The sequence below is a fragment of the Batrachochytrium dendrobatidis genome (genome assembly GCF_000203795.2).
Source record: "Batrachochytrium dendrobatidis JAM81 unplaced genomic scaffold BATDEscaffold_5, whole genome shotgun sequence".
NCBI classification, from domain to species: Eukaryota; Fungi; Chytridiomycota; class Chytridiomycetes; order Rhizophydiales; genus Batrachochytrium; species Batrachochytrium dendrobatidis.
The window spans coordinates 1,000,060-1,012,366 of NW_006281103.1; the positions used below are offsets into that span (position 1 = coordinate 1,000,060).

Consider the following 12,307-nt stretch of genomic DNA (forward strand, 5'->3'; position numbering starts at 1 on the left):
AGACTCATTTTAATACTCATTCAAAAATACAATCTATTCGATAAAAAATTGAGATGGCGGTACTGCCTAGGCAAAGCACCAATGGATAAAGTGTAGAAGAAAGTGATCAGTTTTTGAAAAACATGCAAACATATGAACTAGTAAAACAGAATTGGTATTCTAATAATGTCTGCTATAGAAAAAGGTACATTCAAGGATCACGGGTGAGAAATAAAAATAGTGTCGTTTGATTTGGAAATGCATGCGCTATAAAAAGCAACCATGATCTTGTATGATGAATGGCAGGAGGCTCATTGCCATGCAATGACCAAAAAATTATCAAAATAATAACTAGGTTACAATGGAATATGAGATTGGATCAGGAAAAAATGGCATGATCAATACACCAATTGCTAATAGGAAAATAGCCGTATGTCAAATCATACACAGAAGCACCACGATGCTGCTTGCCATGATTGGGTAGTAATGCTTTGTGTGAACAAAACCAACAGTAGACGCAGAGCTGGTTTGTGAACTACCAGGACCAATCACCATTGTTCGTGCTGGAGTAGCAGATGCTGTTGAGCTGCTGGGATCAGAGAGATTGCTTTGCGATCCATTGGCTGGATGAGCTGCGAGTAAAGTATATAGAGTTGCGTTGACAACGCCCATGCGAGGAGCAAGAAAGGAAAATACACCAGTGATGATTTCACTGTCTGGAAGAGTGAAATTGGAAGTGTTGGGGAGTGTAATGTTACCGATATAGGTATCCTCTTGAACCTGAATGAGTGCCTGAGTATCAAGACCCTGAGCACCATTTTCATTGACTTCGCTAGCAGAGATATGCGAGACTTGTGGATCGTAGATGTAGTGAAATATACCAGACATAGTGAGCGGGATTTCAACGGTCAACAGCATTATCATTTTGGAAGTATCGGTTACACATCCAATGCACGCAGTTTTGCATGCATTGCAGAAATCAGGCGTCACTGTCGAGTTGGGAGCAGGAATTCTAGACATAGTTGCGCGCCGAACAGATAAAACTGCTCTGCTAATCCATGTATTAAGTGTTGGTGGATGATAGACGAACGTGATGTTGACCATTTCCGTTCCCATGAGTAAATGCTTAGGGCACCCATCAAAGCCAAGATCGTTTTTGCGAAGAGAATCTGACGAATTTGTTAATTTGCTGAGCAATTGGCAAGAGTATGTAAGTGATCCTTTAAACCTAGACGATAAGGGAAGCGGCGTACTTTTAACAACTAGTGGAGAATCTGATGGAGGCGCGATGACAGGTGGTGTCGAAGGCCGTTCTACTTGATTTCCAGCAGAAACTATACAGTCATAAAAAGTAAGATATACTGCAAATACAACAATGATCGTATCACTGATATAATCAATGAGCAGGAAAGCCAAGTAATAATCAAATTGAATAGGGACAACTTGATAGGGCGATTCAACACAACATCGAGTCGAGGCAAAGCCGTTGACAATGTAGTAGAATCATACACTATTGCAAGTTCAAACGTTTGTTGCTATTGAAGCAGTAATAGATGCTCTTGTAGTAGTGAGCAAGACTAGTTTTTAAACAAGTTGTAATCACGAATTGCAGTAAACCTAAACGGGTTACTCGAATACGAGCACCACTATATTCTCCATCGAATAAACTGGTCTTTCAAACTGTAGGATTGAGCACATCACTGAACATACCCATTGACTGATTATCAAATGGCTGTTTAGAATCAGTGATGATGGTAGTGATTGGGATGAACCCACTTGAATGATGACATTCCAACAGTTGAACAAATTACCTGTGAGAGAGCTAGTCAGCAGCAACAGTACAATCAAAAGACGTGCGATAACAGCTGATATGCTCAACATGATTGATGCAGACTCAAAGAAACAAGTAGAAATGGTTGATGTGCAACCAACAGCGGTCTTGCAGTGGCGACAGCAAGTTGTCTAAAGTGGTTGTAAAATTAAAGCGGTCGAAAAACCCTTAAAATTGCTCAATGAAATCCAAGACTACCCGATACAGCACACAGCTAATTTAACCATTTTACCAATTTTATTCCACAAACTTGACCAGCAAGTCACATGCCATGAGTTGATGTTGTGACCCTTTGTTAAACACTGTCGCTTGGTGTAATAAGTTGTTGATGTAAATCCACTCATTCTGCTCTTGGTCACCTATTGTAACGCTCAAAGTTGATTGAAAATCATTCAACGCCTTTTTAAAGTAAAATTGAGTTTGATAGCAAGACTCGTTTACATTGTATCGTTGCATTTGCCATTTAAACTCGACGCTATTTAAACCAAAAAAAGACCATGCAACTAGAATCGCAATATCTAAAATAGATATTGCAATCAAATTTTTATTAGGTAGCAAATATCACGTAAAAGGCAAATGTTACTTTTGATGGAAAACAAAATGAAACTAGTCTCGCTTGGGAGACTCGGAATGATGGCGAGGAGGTGTGATGGATCGATCACGACGGGGGGAAACAGAGCGATCACGACGAGGAGAAACAGAGCGATCACGACGGGGGGAAACAGAACGATCACGACGAGGAGAAACAGAGCGATCTCGGCGGGGAGAACTGCGACGGCCGGGTGAGCTACGACGGCCGGGTGAGCCACGGCGATCAGGAGAGCGTCTGGCGTCGCTGTCCTTTCCATTGGCAGCATCACGATCCTTGACAGAAATCACAGCACCTTGAAATTCAGTCTTGTCAAACTGTTCAATGGCAGAGTTCTTGTCAGTCTCGCTGGTGAATTCGACAATACTGAAAACATGGATTGATTTAGCAAACTAACAATACGTAATGCTTTAAACAGTTTCGGCCTTGTATAAACTTACCCATCTCCACTATTATCAATGTTGGTGAAAATGACATCGCCGACCTTGCGGAACAAATCCTTCAGATCCTATTCAATGGAAATAGATAAAATACAAGTACCCAGATAAAATGCAAAACAAGGCAAGTAAAGACAAAACAAAAACAGTTAGAATCATCAACGAAATTGAGCCATGGCCATCCAAGGGAAGATAGAGTAAGACATGATCCAAGAAAGATTTCCGAGATTCCCATCCTTGGTCGTCTACCAAAAGTAGAAGTAATTGAGACCATCAAGAATCCGTGAGATGAACAGAATATTTAGCCATTGAGCCTTAACAAGCCTAGTCCAGTAGGCTTTGGCAATCAAAGTCAGAGCCAGATCAGTCAGAAAAGAAGCACCATAGGTGTTTGGGTGATGCGTTCTGGATAAAAGCAGCGAAATCCCAAGATCCGCAGAAATAAGCCATGCTTATCAACTTCTTATTAAACGAAATTCCCAAAGGAAACACTCAATAAAAAGTAGATATAGCAGGTCGTAAAATCATGGCTATTAAAAGATGGCAACCCCAAGATCCAACTTAAAAAACAGAAGACAGATGCTTGATCCAGTAGGATACGCTAGTGTACTGATCGGATCCAGTTTCCCCTGTGAATCAGATTCTTTAGCCATATACAGAAGTTTAATCCATCCAGAAGATCCACAAAAGCAAGACTGTCACCCAGATTGACATTCTATTCTTCCTAATGGCAGTCATCAACCCAAAAAGCTCAACATAGCAAGGGGTAGGTAGACTAGTGTAGATAATTCTATCAATAAAAGATCAAGCAAGATATGTAGGCTGTTTTCATCGCCATTAGATAGACTCCATATTGACTAATCCACCATAACAAAACTTGCCAAATTTTCCAAAACAATCCAAAACAAGATACACCAGTACTCATCTCCATTCCAAAACAGAACAAAACTGCCAGCAGCCTTTTAAAAGAATACAATTCATATTTACCTGCCACGAAGTTCTAGCAGGCAGACCTTGGACAACAATCCCGTAATCACCTCGACGTAGACTTGAAGAAGCAGGACGATCACGACGATCAGATCCAGACTTGGCAGGCTGGACTGACAGCCTCTCCCGATCATAGCGAGAACCATCAAGCTCACGAACACAGTCTCGAGCGTCCCTGGAGTCGCTGTATTCGACAAAGGCAAATCCATTGAGGCATCGAACGTCACGAATGCGACCGAATTCTCTGGCAAGACGCTCAACTTCACGTTCAGTGATATCTCTTGGGAGGCGACCTACAATTGAATTAAAGAGTGATGGTATTAAGACTAGAGCCAGTGATGGAGTATGGATACCCATGGACAGTATTGCACAATGCAATTTAGAATGAACAAGAAAAGGAAAGTTGAGCAAAGACCATGACTGCTGGCTTCCAAGTCAATGGAAGCATCAATAGCCAGAACAGTACTGAAAAAGAAGAATGCTCACACCAGTGACATGTAAACCACAATGACAAAAAGAACAAAGAACAACTGTCAAGGCTTCAAGAGTGCCATTCAGACATGAACAATGACAGAAAAGCACCAACAGTAGCTCACCAATGTAAACTCGAGTGTATCCGCTGCTCATGTTGTAATCACAATAATGCTGACAAGTTGAACAAGTAATAAAAACTACAATTTCATTGAATTCAAAAATCATTCAATGTTGCCCGCTGTTGCCCGCTGCTGCCCGCTGCGCTTCCTTGTTGCTTAGAAATATCAACAGCCGTTTCTTGTGAATCAAACCAACAAATTTGCCCTCTGACACCACACACAGTGTTCTCACTCCTAGTTTAATAAACAGTTCTACAACCAGTTCGATTGACGAGAGTTCAGATACTGACAGTGGTGTCTATGTTCATCAATCAGTTAGAACAGGCAATCGGTCAATTCAAAAAGCATAAACAATTCATGACAATGTGAAAATATCAATTTCATGTCAAACAGTCGAATCTCATTAAAAATTACCTGATCTACCCATTGCGATACATCAACTGGCGTTGCATTCGATCCACTCTCTGGATCACTATGGTTTGCATTATCCGCGGCTAAAGTCGCTTGCGATACAGATCCATCCATATCGAAATCTAATGGCTGTTGCAGTACTGGTGTAGTGGGTGCATCTATACTTTGCTCAGTAAAAGATTGTATCGCTAGGTTCTGAAACACCAATTTTTGTGGTGACTGGGGTGCGTTTTTTACCATGATTAGTGCATGCTCCAACTCTGTTTGCGATATGTATCCTAAAAGCATTTCATTGTCCTTGACGACTGGAAGTCCACCATCTTTTGAGGCATAAGTTTGTTCTAAATAAAATACAAATATTAGTGCAAACCAGATAGACTATTTGATGATGGAAATCAACTTACCAAGCTTGGCTAATTTTGTTTCAACATCCTCTACATCATACACTTTTCCAACAAATAGTCGATCTCCACCACGCACCATAATATCCCTAGCTGACGCTGGATCACTTACAAGAGTCCGCTTATGGTTTAGATATGGATACCCACTGCGCTTGATAATCACATCATAGATTGATTCAGATCCGAACGCGTCGCCAACCCATTTAGCTACCATGATGCTTACCATGAGTGGTAGTACATATGTCAGTCCACCCGTAAGCTCAAACATAATGATCGTAAGTGAAACTAAAAGTCATGATAAAAATGAAATTGAGTAAAAGTCGGCCCAGTTGAATTGAAACATGTTCAACCCTACCTGTCATTCTTGTCACTCCACTGATTGCTGCCGCTGCTCCAACCATAGCATACAAGCCTGGAGTAATACACTCTTCTCTGCCTTGACAAAATGAAAACACCCACGAAGTGGGATACATTGCTTGTACATATAATCCAAATACCCCAAGAATACGTCCAGCACATGCTCCAACAACCATCGAAGGAACAAACAAGCCAGCAGGCACTTTGATACCAAATGTAAAAATCATCAAAACAAGCTTTGTCACTAGAGCAAAAAACAGTGATAACATAATGGCAGGGTAATCTGAATGACATAAAAAGTTTCTGGTCTTTGTGTCCGAGTCACATTCGCTGAATAAAAATGCCACCAGTTCACCATTTCCAATTCGTGTAAATGGCATCGTGTAGCTTATAGCATTGGTTGCTAGTGCTATAATCAACACCTCAAGCACGGGGTGTCGGGGAATAGATGTCGCTGCACGAAACTTGGCCAGATAGGTCGTTGCTTTGATAAACACTGTTCCAAAAAGACCCTGCAGCATTGTAAATTTCAAATTCCAATTAAAATCAGATTACCGTTTTATACATGCATGGAATTTAAAATCATCACCAGTTTAAATATTCCAATGCGGTGATCAGAAATATATAAATCATGCAACTTACCCCAAATATACCAAGAATTAGAAATGGTATAAGCTCGATTGGGTGCCATTCTTTGTTATATGAGACTTGGAACATGACCAGTTTTCCCGTTCCAAGAGGATTAATCAGCTATACGCAGACCATGTTAGTAAACTAGATGTACCATTGAAATTTTAAATTTCAAAATATTACCTTGAGTGTAACAGCCGCAACCAATGCACAGTAAAAACTTCGCCACATTGTTTTGAGTGGAAAATAATAGGATACTTCCTCAAGCGAAAACAAAACACCTCCAATAGGTGCACCAAATGCTACAGATACACCTGCAGCACACGCGGCTGACATAAGCTCGCGACGCTTGCCCTCGTTTTTGGCATATTTGGCAAACAGTCTTGAAAATACGTTGCCCAACGCACAAGAAATATGCACAAGTGGTCCTTGTACGCCCACTACCAATCCAGAGGCAATTGAAAACACCTATCGTATAGGATCCATGAAAAATAAATTTCAGCGACTCACTTGTTTCAAAATAATAAAATAGACAATACAACTTACAATACCAAGCGTTTTCAACACCAGTGTGCGTACTCCAAGATACCCTCTGATAACAAACCCGCCTAAAATGATTTTGACTTCAGGCACACCGCTCCCAGCAGCATGAAATAGTACTCTACGTACAGGTTTCTCGTTCAAATCCAGCATATATTCCAATCTTGCAGTGCTCTGAGTCAGCACGGGCGTAGAATGACTACTAGAATTTTCCAGCTGATTGGCATTTAACGCGACAGAAACCCCAGAATGGTTTGCGGTAATCGAAGTGGTAGAGGTAGGCTGTGATACTGCTTCTTGTGCATCCCGAGAAATTATATCTGGATCGACTGGACTCGTTGCACTTTGCATGACAATCATGGACGAGATACCTGCAAACACAACTGCAAGAGCAACATACATTGAGTAGGCTACCAAGTATGAATTGGTAGATTCAGGTAGATTCTGAAATTGAAGAAAATACTCTGGCCATGCTTTCCAGTCGGTACAGTTGGGAGCATCGCGACTACAGCAGATGTTTCGTCGGTAAAAAAAGCCAGTTGTGCAAAACCCATATCGAAGGTCATTCAACCACGAATAGGATACATCAACAAGTGATGCAACCGCACCCGACGCAACACCTAGTTATTTTGCATCATGATGTCAGTATCAATCTGTAGTTTACTTTTAATAGGACTATGAAATACTTGCCAATAATTGTCAATACAATCCAAGCCTGAACAGCATCCATACGCTTTGCCATTCTCCCCGAAACGGATTTTTTGCTTCTCAATCCACGCATACGTACACGCTCCTTGACATGATCATGAATCCAATCAATAGTAGTGTAATCATCGTACCAAACTCTCATGCCACTGTTGGTTGCATCGCCGACTTCATCATAAACACCAGTACGTTGATGAGGAAGTCGCATCCATTTGGGTCGATGATGACCAAAAATGCCAGGTAAACCCACTGTGGTATCCATTGGTTGAACATCACCACCCGCCCACGAGCGACGATGAAGAAATTCATGATTAAGGGGGGAACTACCATTCAGATCAGGATGTTGAAGTCGAGAATGTACTGTATCTGATAATGGTGATGCGGTCAATGAGGATGACTGACTATTTCTTCCGAAACTTGTTGATGCAAATGCAAGTGGTGACCAAGAGTGTCTGTTGGCAGATGCGACTGGATAAGAGCGCTTATTTCGCAGCAATTTCAATCTTGCTTGGCGCTGCGGAGAACTGGCTGGAGTCGATGCAAGTGATTTGGGTAAAAGTAGACTAAAAATAGATACAATTCATCAGCAGCAAGTACGAGATATTTTAGGAATAAACGAATTTATGGATTTGAATTCAATCTACATTCTGTAAAGCCGAACCTGGTTTCCGACTCTTGTTCATCCGTATCATCGTATGAATTGGCTACAATCTGCTCGGGAGAATGTGACAATGTCACTCCATTCAAGTCGGGACTATTTCTACCAGGAGTATTAATATTAAACGCTACTCGACTCTTGCTTGCACCAAGTGGCGATTTCTTGGTTTCATTTTCAATAGTAGACTGAATGGGCCGAATTTCAACAAACGAGTTGCTACTGCTAGACGCTGCTGGCTGCTGGCTAGGAGATTCCTGTGTTTTCCTTGACTGACTGAATGCATCAGACGGACATTCAGCATCGTTTTCGTCGCTCTCATCATCATCCATGCTCTGATCAAGAGAATCTGATGCTGTATTGGAGTCAAGACCATTTACTGGATGATCAGTATATGAATGAGAAGACTGTCGATTCCGTCTGTTCTTACGGTCCTTGAATAACTTGAACGGCCATTTCTGCTTCAGAGCCTGCAATGGTTTGGCTGCTTCCTTCTTCAGCGTATTCCGTTCACGTTCCAGCATTTCCTCGAAACTATTGAAGCGGAACAAAACTTCGCGACAAACTCGAAGCTAAAACAATTGTTCAATTTGCTCGCTAAACGATGGGCATTTGATTCTCTCCACCCCTCAAACAGCCAACCATTAAAAAATCAAGTCGTTTCTGTCAGATTCAAATGATTTTTAATTATTCAAATAAATCCAATCTTGTTTGCAACATCAAGTGCATCAGCATCTGCAACAAGGCGAACGTATGCCTTCTTGAGTCCATCGGGCCTAGAATGATAGCAGTGGTGAGATAAAAAAAATAAAGTTGGATACAAATAGGATCATTAATTACCTGATAAGAGTGTTGACCTTGGCAGCATCAACATCATACAGCTCCTTGACTGCATTCTTGATCTGCTTCTTGTTTGAACGGATATCGCAGATAAAGACAAGTGTGTTGTGGCTCTCGATCTTCCTCATGGCACTCTCTGTGTTAAGAGGGTACTTGATGACCTGATAGTGATCAAGAAGAGCAGCTCCGCTAAATAACCTGCGACTGCGAAGATACTTTGGGTTACGGGGAAGAGCCAAAGTCTTGGGTCGACGAAAAGTAGCGCTGGAGTGGAACTTGCGAGCAAACTTGACAGTGCCCTTAAGAACAGCCTTCTTGGCATCAGCAGCCTTTTGGACAGATTCGGTCTCTAAGCAAATAGCAATATTGACACTTGATTAGAATCAAATTCGATCATGCAATGGATCTCAATCCAGAAAACTCCAAGTCCGTAATAGTAAACTACCACAATGAAAGCAAATCTAGTAGTGGATACCAAGACTTTCAGGCCGAATATTCTGATATTTGACTGACAAATATCAGAATACAGATCCTGTTCGTCTCTATGAAAATCAGCATGCTAAAAAATTGTGTTGATTCCATTCAAGTGGCTGCTACACAGAATTTCAAATATCAATGCCGAGATATCCTTATTTGATTCATCACTTGAACGATAAAGTTGTTGGTTCAAGGATCAAAACAAATGTTGATTCATCCCTGTCAATCGACCACTTCAAAAAGCCATATGCGTGAACCTATGACCCAACCAATCAGTATTTGGGTCATCAACTAGATTGCAGAGTATAACGCCCGAGTATATTGTTGGTTTGACAGCGGATTGACGTGGTAGACGAAAAACAGCCAAGTCTAGTTGGTCTTGGCAAGAATGTATTTCAAGATAAACAAGAGCAATGTCATTACAATGAGGAATCTCCTCATATGATGATTACAAGTTAGTACATGACACTTGCACTCACTCTTCGCAGGAGGAGCCATTACAACAGTGTGGGTTCGTGGAGAGAAGAAAAATTGAAACTCGGCGACAAAATCAAATCCAAATCTGCAGTTGTGTTTGGGGACTGGCATGCTTTGGTGGCTACACTCTTATAATTGTGTGGTTTTAGAGCTCAAACTGCACTGTTGTGCTATTCTTTCATTTGCTGTTTTACAGTCTAGTCCCTATGATGACAGTTATATAGGGTGTTCAACTTCAATTACTGCGCCACATTTCTCGGGCTCGCTACTGCAATTGTCCTGCGCAAAACCGGTAGTCAAGCACTGTTATGCTAGTCTAGCACTTGAAACAATAAACCATGTCCAGTTATGATTCAGATTTTCAAATCTCTTTGGAAAACTGTCAAAAGAACAACTGTGACACAATATCTAATTGCTCCCAAGCTGAAGATCAAATGCCCTGATTGCCCATTACAAAGCGCGACTTTGTTCTGTTGTGGAATTGTTCTTGCCAGTTTCTGCTATTTTATGCTTTCGCCCTCAAATCACCAATACTCATTTCATTCAACTTTAGCCATTATTCGCCCTCAATTTTATATCTAAGCTAGGTCGACTATCTTAAAATTTCTCTAACACGGCTTCCACTAAAACAACAAATCTGTCAAGAAATCAATCTATCGCAATATAGAAACTCGTTTACATCTATACTCCAGTTAAAATTTTAAACATGTCAAGAGCACTGCAACTATCAACAATGTCAATTAATATAGAATATGCTGCATTAGTAGTAACCATTCTAGGAATCTCAGCTGGTCCTGTATTTGTTTTTTGGTCTATTTCACACTACAGAGTACGACCGTCACGGTATTTTTTAGGATTATGCCTGTGTGTTCTTCTGGCTTGGGCTATCCAGGTTATGCGTTTTGCTTCGCCAAATATCGATCCGAGATCAATATCAATTTTCGATACAATATCAACCAACCTGTTTTTTATCGGATTGCTAGCTTATTCCCTAATCCAAGCGCGAATTATGCGCATCTTTCTGGATTACAACTTGCGTGTTTGGGCTTTACGTGGCCAGATCCTTTTAATCGTATCATTTTGTCTATGTACACCTGGTGTGTTACTCAATGGAATAATATATGACAAAAACACAGATACAGGGATATGGGTGATTGTAAGTCTGTTGGTCAGATTCGGTTTTTCATTGTCCTGTCATGAATCCTTGCACATTTGGCAATATGCCTGTTTATGCTACTTTCCAATGTACAACACCGATATTTGTGCAATCCCAATAATTTTACTGCTTTCCACAATCCCAGCATGCTTAATAATGATTGCTGAATTGATACACTAACTACATTTCAACTTCAACGTTTCTAGTGGTTTCAATCCAGTTACATATTTATCATTATCGCACTGATTTTTGATTTTGTACAGAGCTACATTGCTTTATCATTTTTATCTCGAACCATTATCAAAATGTACGAATCAACAAATTCAGACAATATGCTTACCGATGCGGTCAAACGGGGCATTCATCGAAATCGCAATCTTTTGACGGCTCTGATTCTTTCGGTTGTTATATGCGATTTAATTGCTATTTGTGCTAGTCTGTTGATTGTCCCAGCCGGTGCACCTCATGACGTCAGAGTATTATGGCATTCAGCAGGTAGACAGATTGGTGTCTCTATGGCTCCTTTTCATTGTATAAGCGGCACATTGTTGTTGGAAAATATGCGTGATTTTAAAAAGATTGCAGAGCAATATCGGCTGAACGCTATTGAACGGAAAAGCAGGTTGACATTGGGGGCTAGCACTTCATCCAAGTCTTGGTCGTTTAAAACATCTGGCATTTCATATACAGTTCATGCCCCGCCAATTTCGATGGTATCCTACGTGTCTGAAAATCCAACCATCCAGGAGGTGAGCTATAAGATTTCTTGCATATATTTATGACGCAACCACTCTTATTGATTAGTAAAATTGTGAATTTGAATACTAATGCTGTATTGTGTAAAAATAGTGAGATATGTTATTACGATTCAACACCATACAAGTATCCCTTGATCCACAAGTTGTCATCATTCATTTTTCAAAATATTTATAAACTACATCTTTAGCCCTGCTGATAATTATTGAAAATTGCTAAAAATTTACTTTTACAAGATACCCGGCATCATCCACCATTGACTTACTGTTGATTTGATATAATAATTAATCACATCTTGTCCAACTGAATGTACATTTATGCGTTTGAAGTTGGGTACGCGCATATTGCGACTATTGGATCAGGCTATTTTATCTTGATGTTTTTCCGAGCTGGCTATATTAAACAATCATACAAATCAAATAATGTATTACAAATTGCAAACAATTGTAGTTTTAATCAACACTCTTTCACGTGGGCCTGTAAACT

The 12,307-nt window shown here is 40.5% G+C and overlaps 5 protein-coding genes across 5 annotated transcripts; 1 reads left to right on the plus strand and 4 right to left on the minus strand.

Moving 5' to 3' along the window:
* Positions 1–17: 17 nt before the first annotated feature.
* BATDEDRAFT_35003 (uncharacterized protein) lies at positions 18–1,940 on the minus strand. The gene is made up of 2 exons (XM_006678522.1): positions 1,791–1,940; positions 18–1,313 (listed from the first exon to the last, which is right to left on the minus strand). The coding sequence occupies exons 1-2, from the start codon at positions 1,858–1,860 to the stop codon at positions 415–417; spliced, it is 969 nt and encodes a 322-aa protein (XP_006678585.1). The 5' UTR covers positions 1,861–1,940; the 3' UTR covers positions 18–414.
* Positions 1,941–2,315: 375 nt separating this feature from the next.
* BATDEDRAFT_36927 (uncharacterized protein) lies at positions 2,316–4,462 on the minus strand. Its single transcript, XM_006678550.1, has 4 exons — positions 4,420–4,462; positions 3,824–4,116; positions 2,840–2,907; positions 2,316–2,765 (listed from the first exon to the last, which is right to left on the minus strand). Exons 1-4 carry the CDS (start codon positions 4,448–4,450, stop codon positions 2,417–2,419), a joined length of 741 nt encoding a protein of 246 aa, XP_006678613.1. The 5' UTR covers positions 4,451–4,462; the 3' UTR covers positions 2,316–2,416.
* A 60-nt stretch (positions 4,463–4,522) lies between these two features.
* BATDEDRAFT_88198 (uncharacterized protein) lies at positions 4,523–8,639 on the minus strand (the record flags this gene model as incomplete). The annotated part of the gene is made up of 9 exons (XM_006678716.1): positions 4,523–4,714; positions 4,831–5,168; positions 5,232–5,513; positions 5,584–6,097; positions 6,228–6,335; positions 6,399–6,683; positions 6,762–7,375; positions 7,488–8,023; positions 8,122–8,639. The coding sequence occupies 9 exons, from the start codon at positions 8,637–8,639 to the stop codon at positions 4,523–4,525; spliced, it is 3,387 nt and encodes a 1,128-aa protein (XP_006678779.1).
* Positions 8,640–8,806: 167 nt separating this feature from the next.
* Positions 8,807–10,020, minus strand: BATDEDRAFT_24589 (ribosomal 60S subunit protein L25; the record flags this gene model as incomplete). The annotated part of the gene is made up of 3 exons (XM_006678427.1): positions 8,807–8,891; positions 8,956–9,304; positions 9,912–10,020. 3 exons carry the CDS (start codon positions 10,018–10,020, stop codon positions 8,807–8,809), a joined length of 543 nt encoding a protein of 180 aa, XP_006678490.1.
* Positions 10,021–10,615: 595 nt separating this feature from the next.
* BATDEDRAFT_24590 (uncharacterized protein) lies at positions 10,616–12,081 on the plus strand (the record flags this gene model as incomplete). The annotated part of the gene is made up of 5 exons (XM_006678428.1): positions 10,616–10,719; positions 10,764–10,801; positions 10,893–11,065; positions 11,329–11,814; positions 12,058–12,081. The coding sequence occupies 5 exons, from the start codon at positions 10,616–10,618 to the stop codon at positions 12,079–12,081; spliced, it is 825 nt and encodes a 274-aa protein (XP_006678491.1).
* Between the last annotated feature and the right edge of the window lie 226 nt (positions 12,082–12,307).

Excerpts from the sequence above, each read along its gene's own strand:
- BATDEDRAFT_35003 (XM_006678522.1), bottom strand. The coding sequence starts at position 1,860 with ATGTTGAGCATATCAGCTGTTATCGCACGTCTTTTGATTGTACTGTTG. Across the intron at positions 1,314-1,790 it reads GCTGACTAGCTCTCTCACAG|TTTCTGCTGGAAATCAAGTA; the intron begins GTAATTTGTTCA and ends ATGACTGTATAG.
- BATDEDRAFT_36927 (XM_006678550.1), bottom strand. The coding sequence starts at position 4,450 with ATGAGCAGCGGATACACTCGAGTTTACATTG. Across the intron at positions 2,908-3,823 it reads CTGCTAGAACTTCGTGGCAG|GATCTGAAGGATTTGTTCCG; the intron begins GTAAATATGAAT and ends TCCATTGAATAG. Across the intron at positions 2,766-2,839 it reads ATTGATAATAGTGGAGATGG|TATTGTCGAATTCACCAGCG; the intron begins GTAAGTTTATAC and ends CCATGTTTTCAG.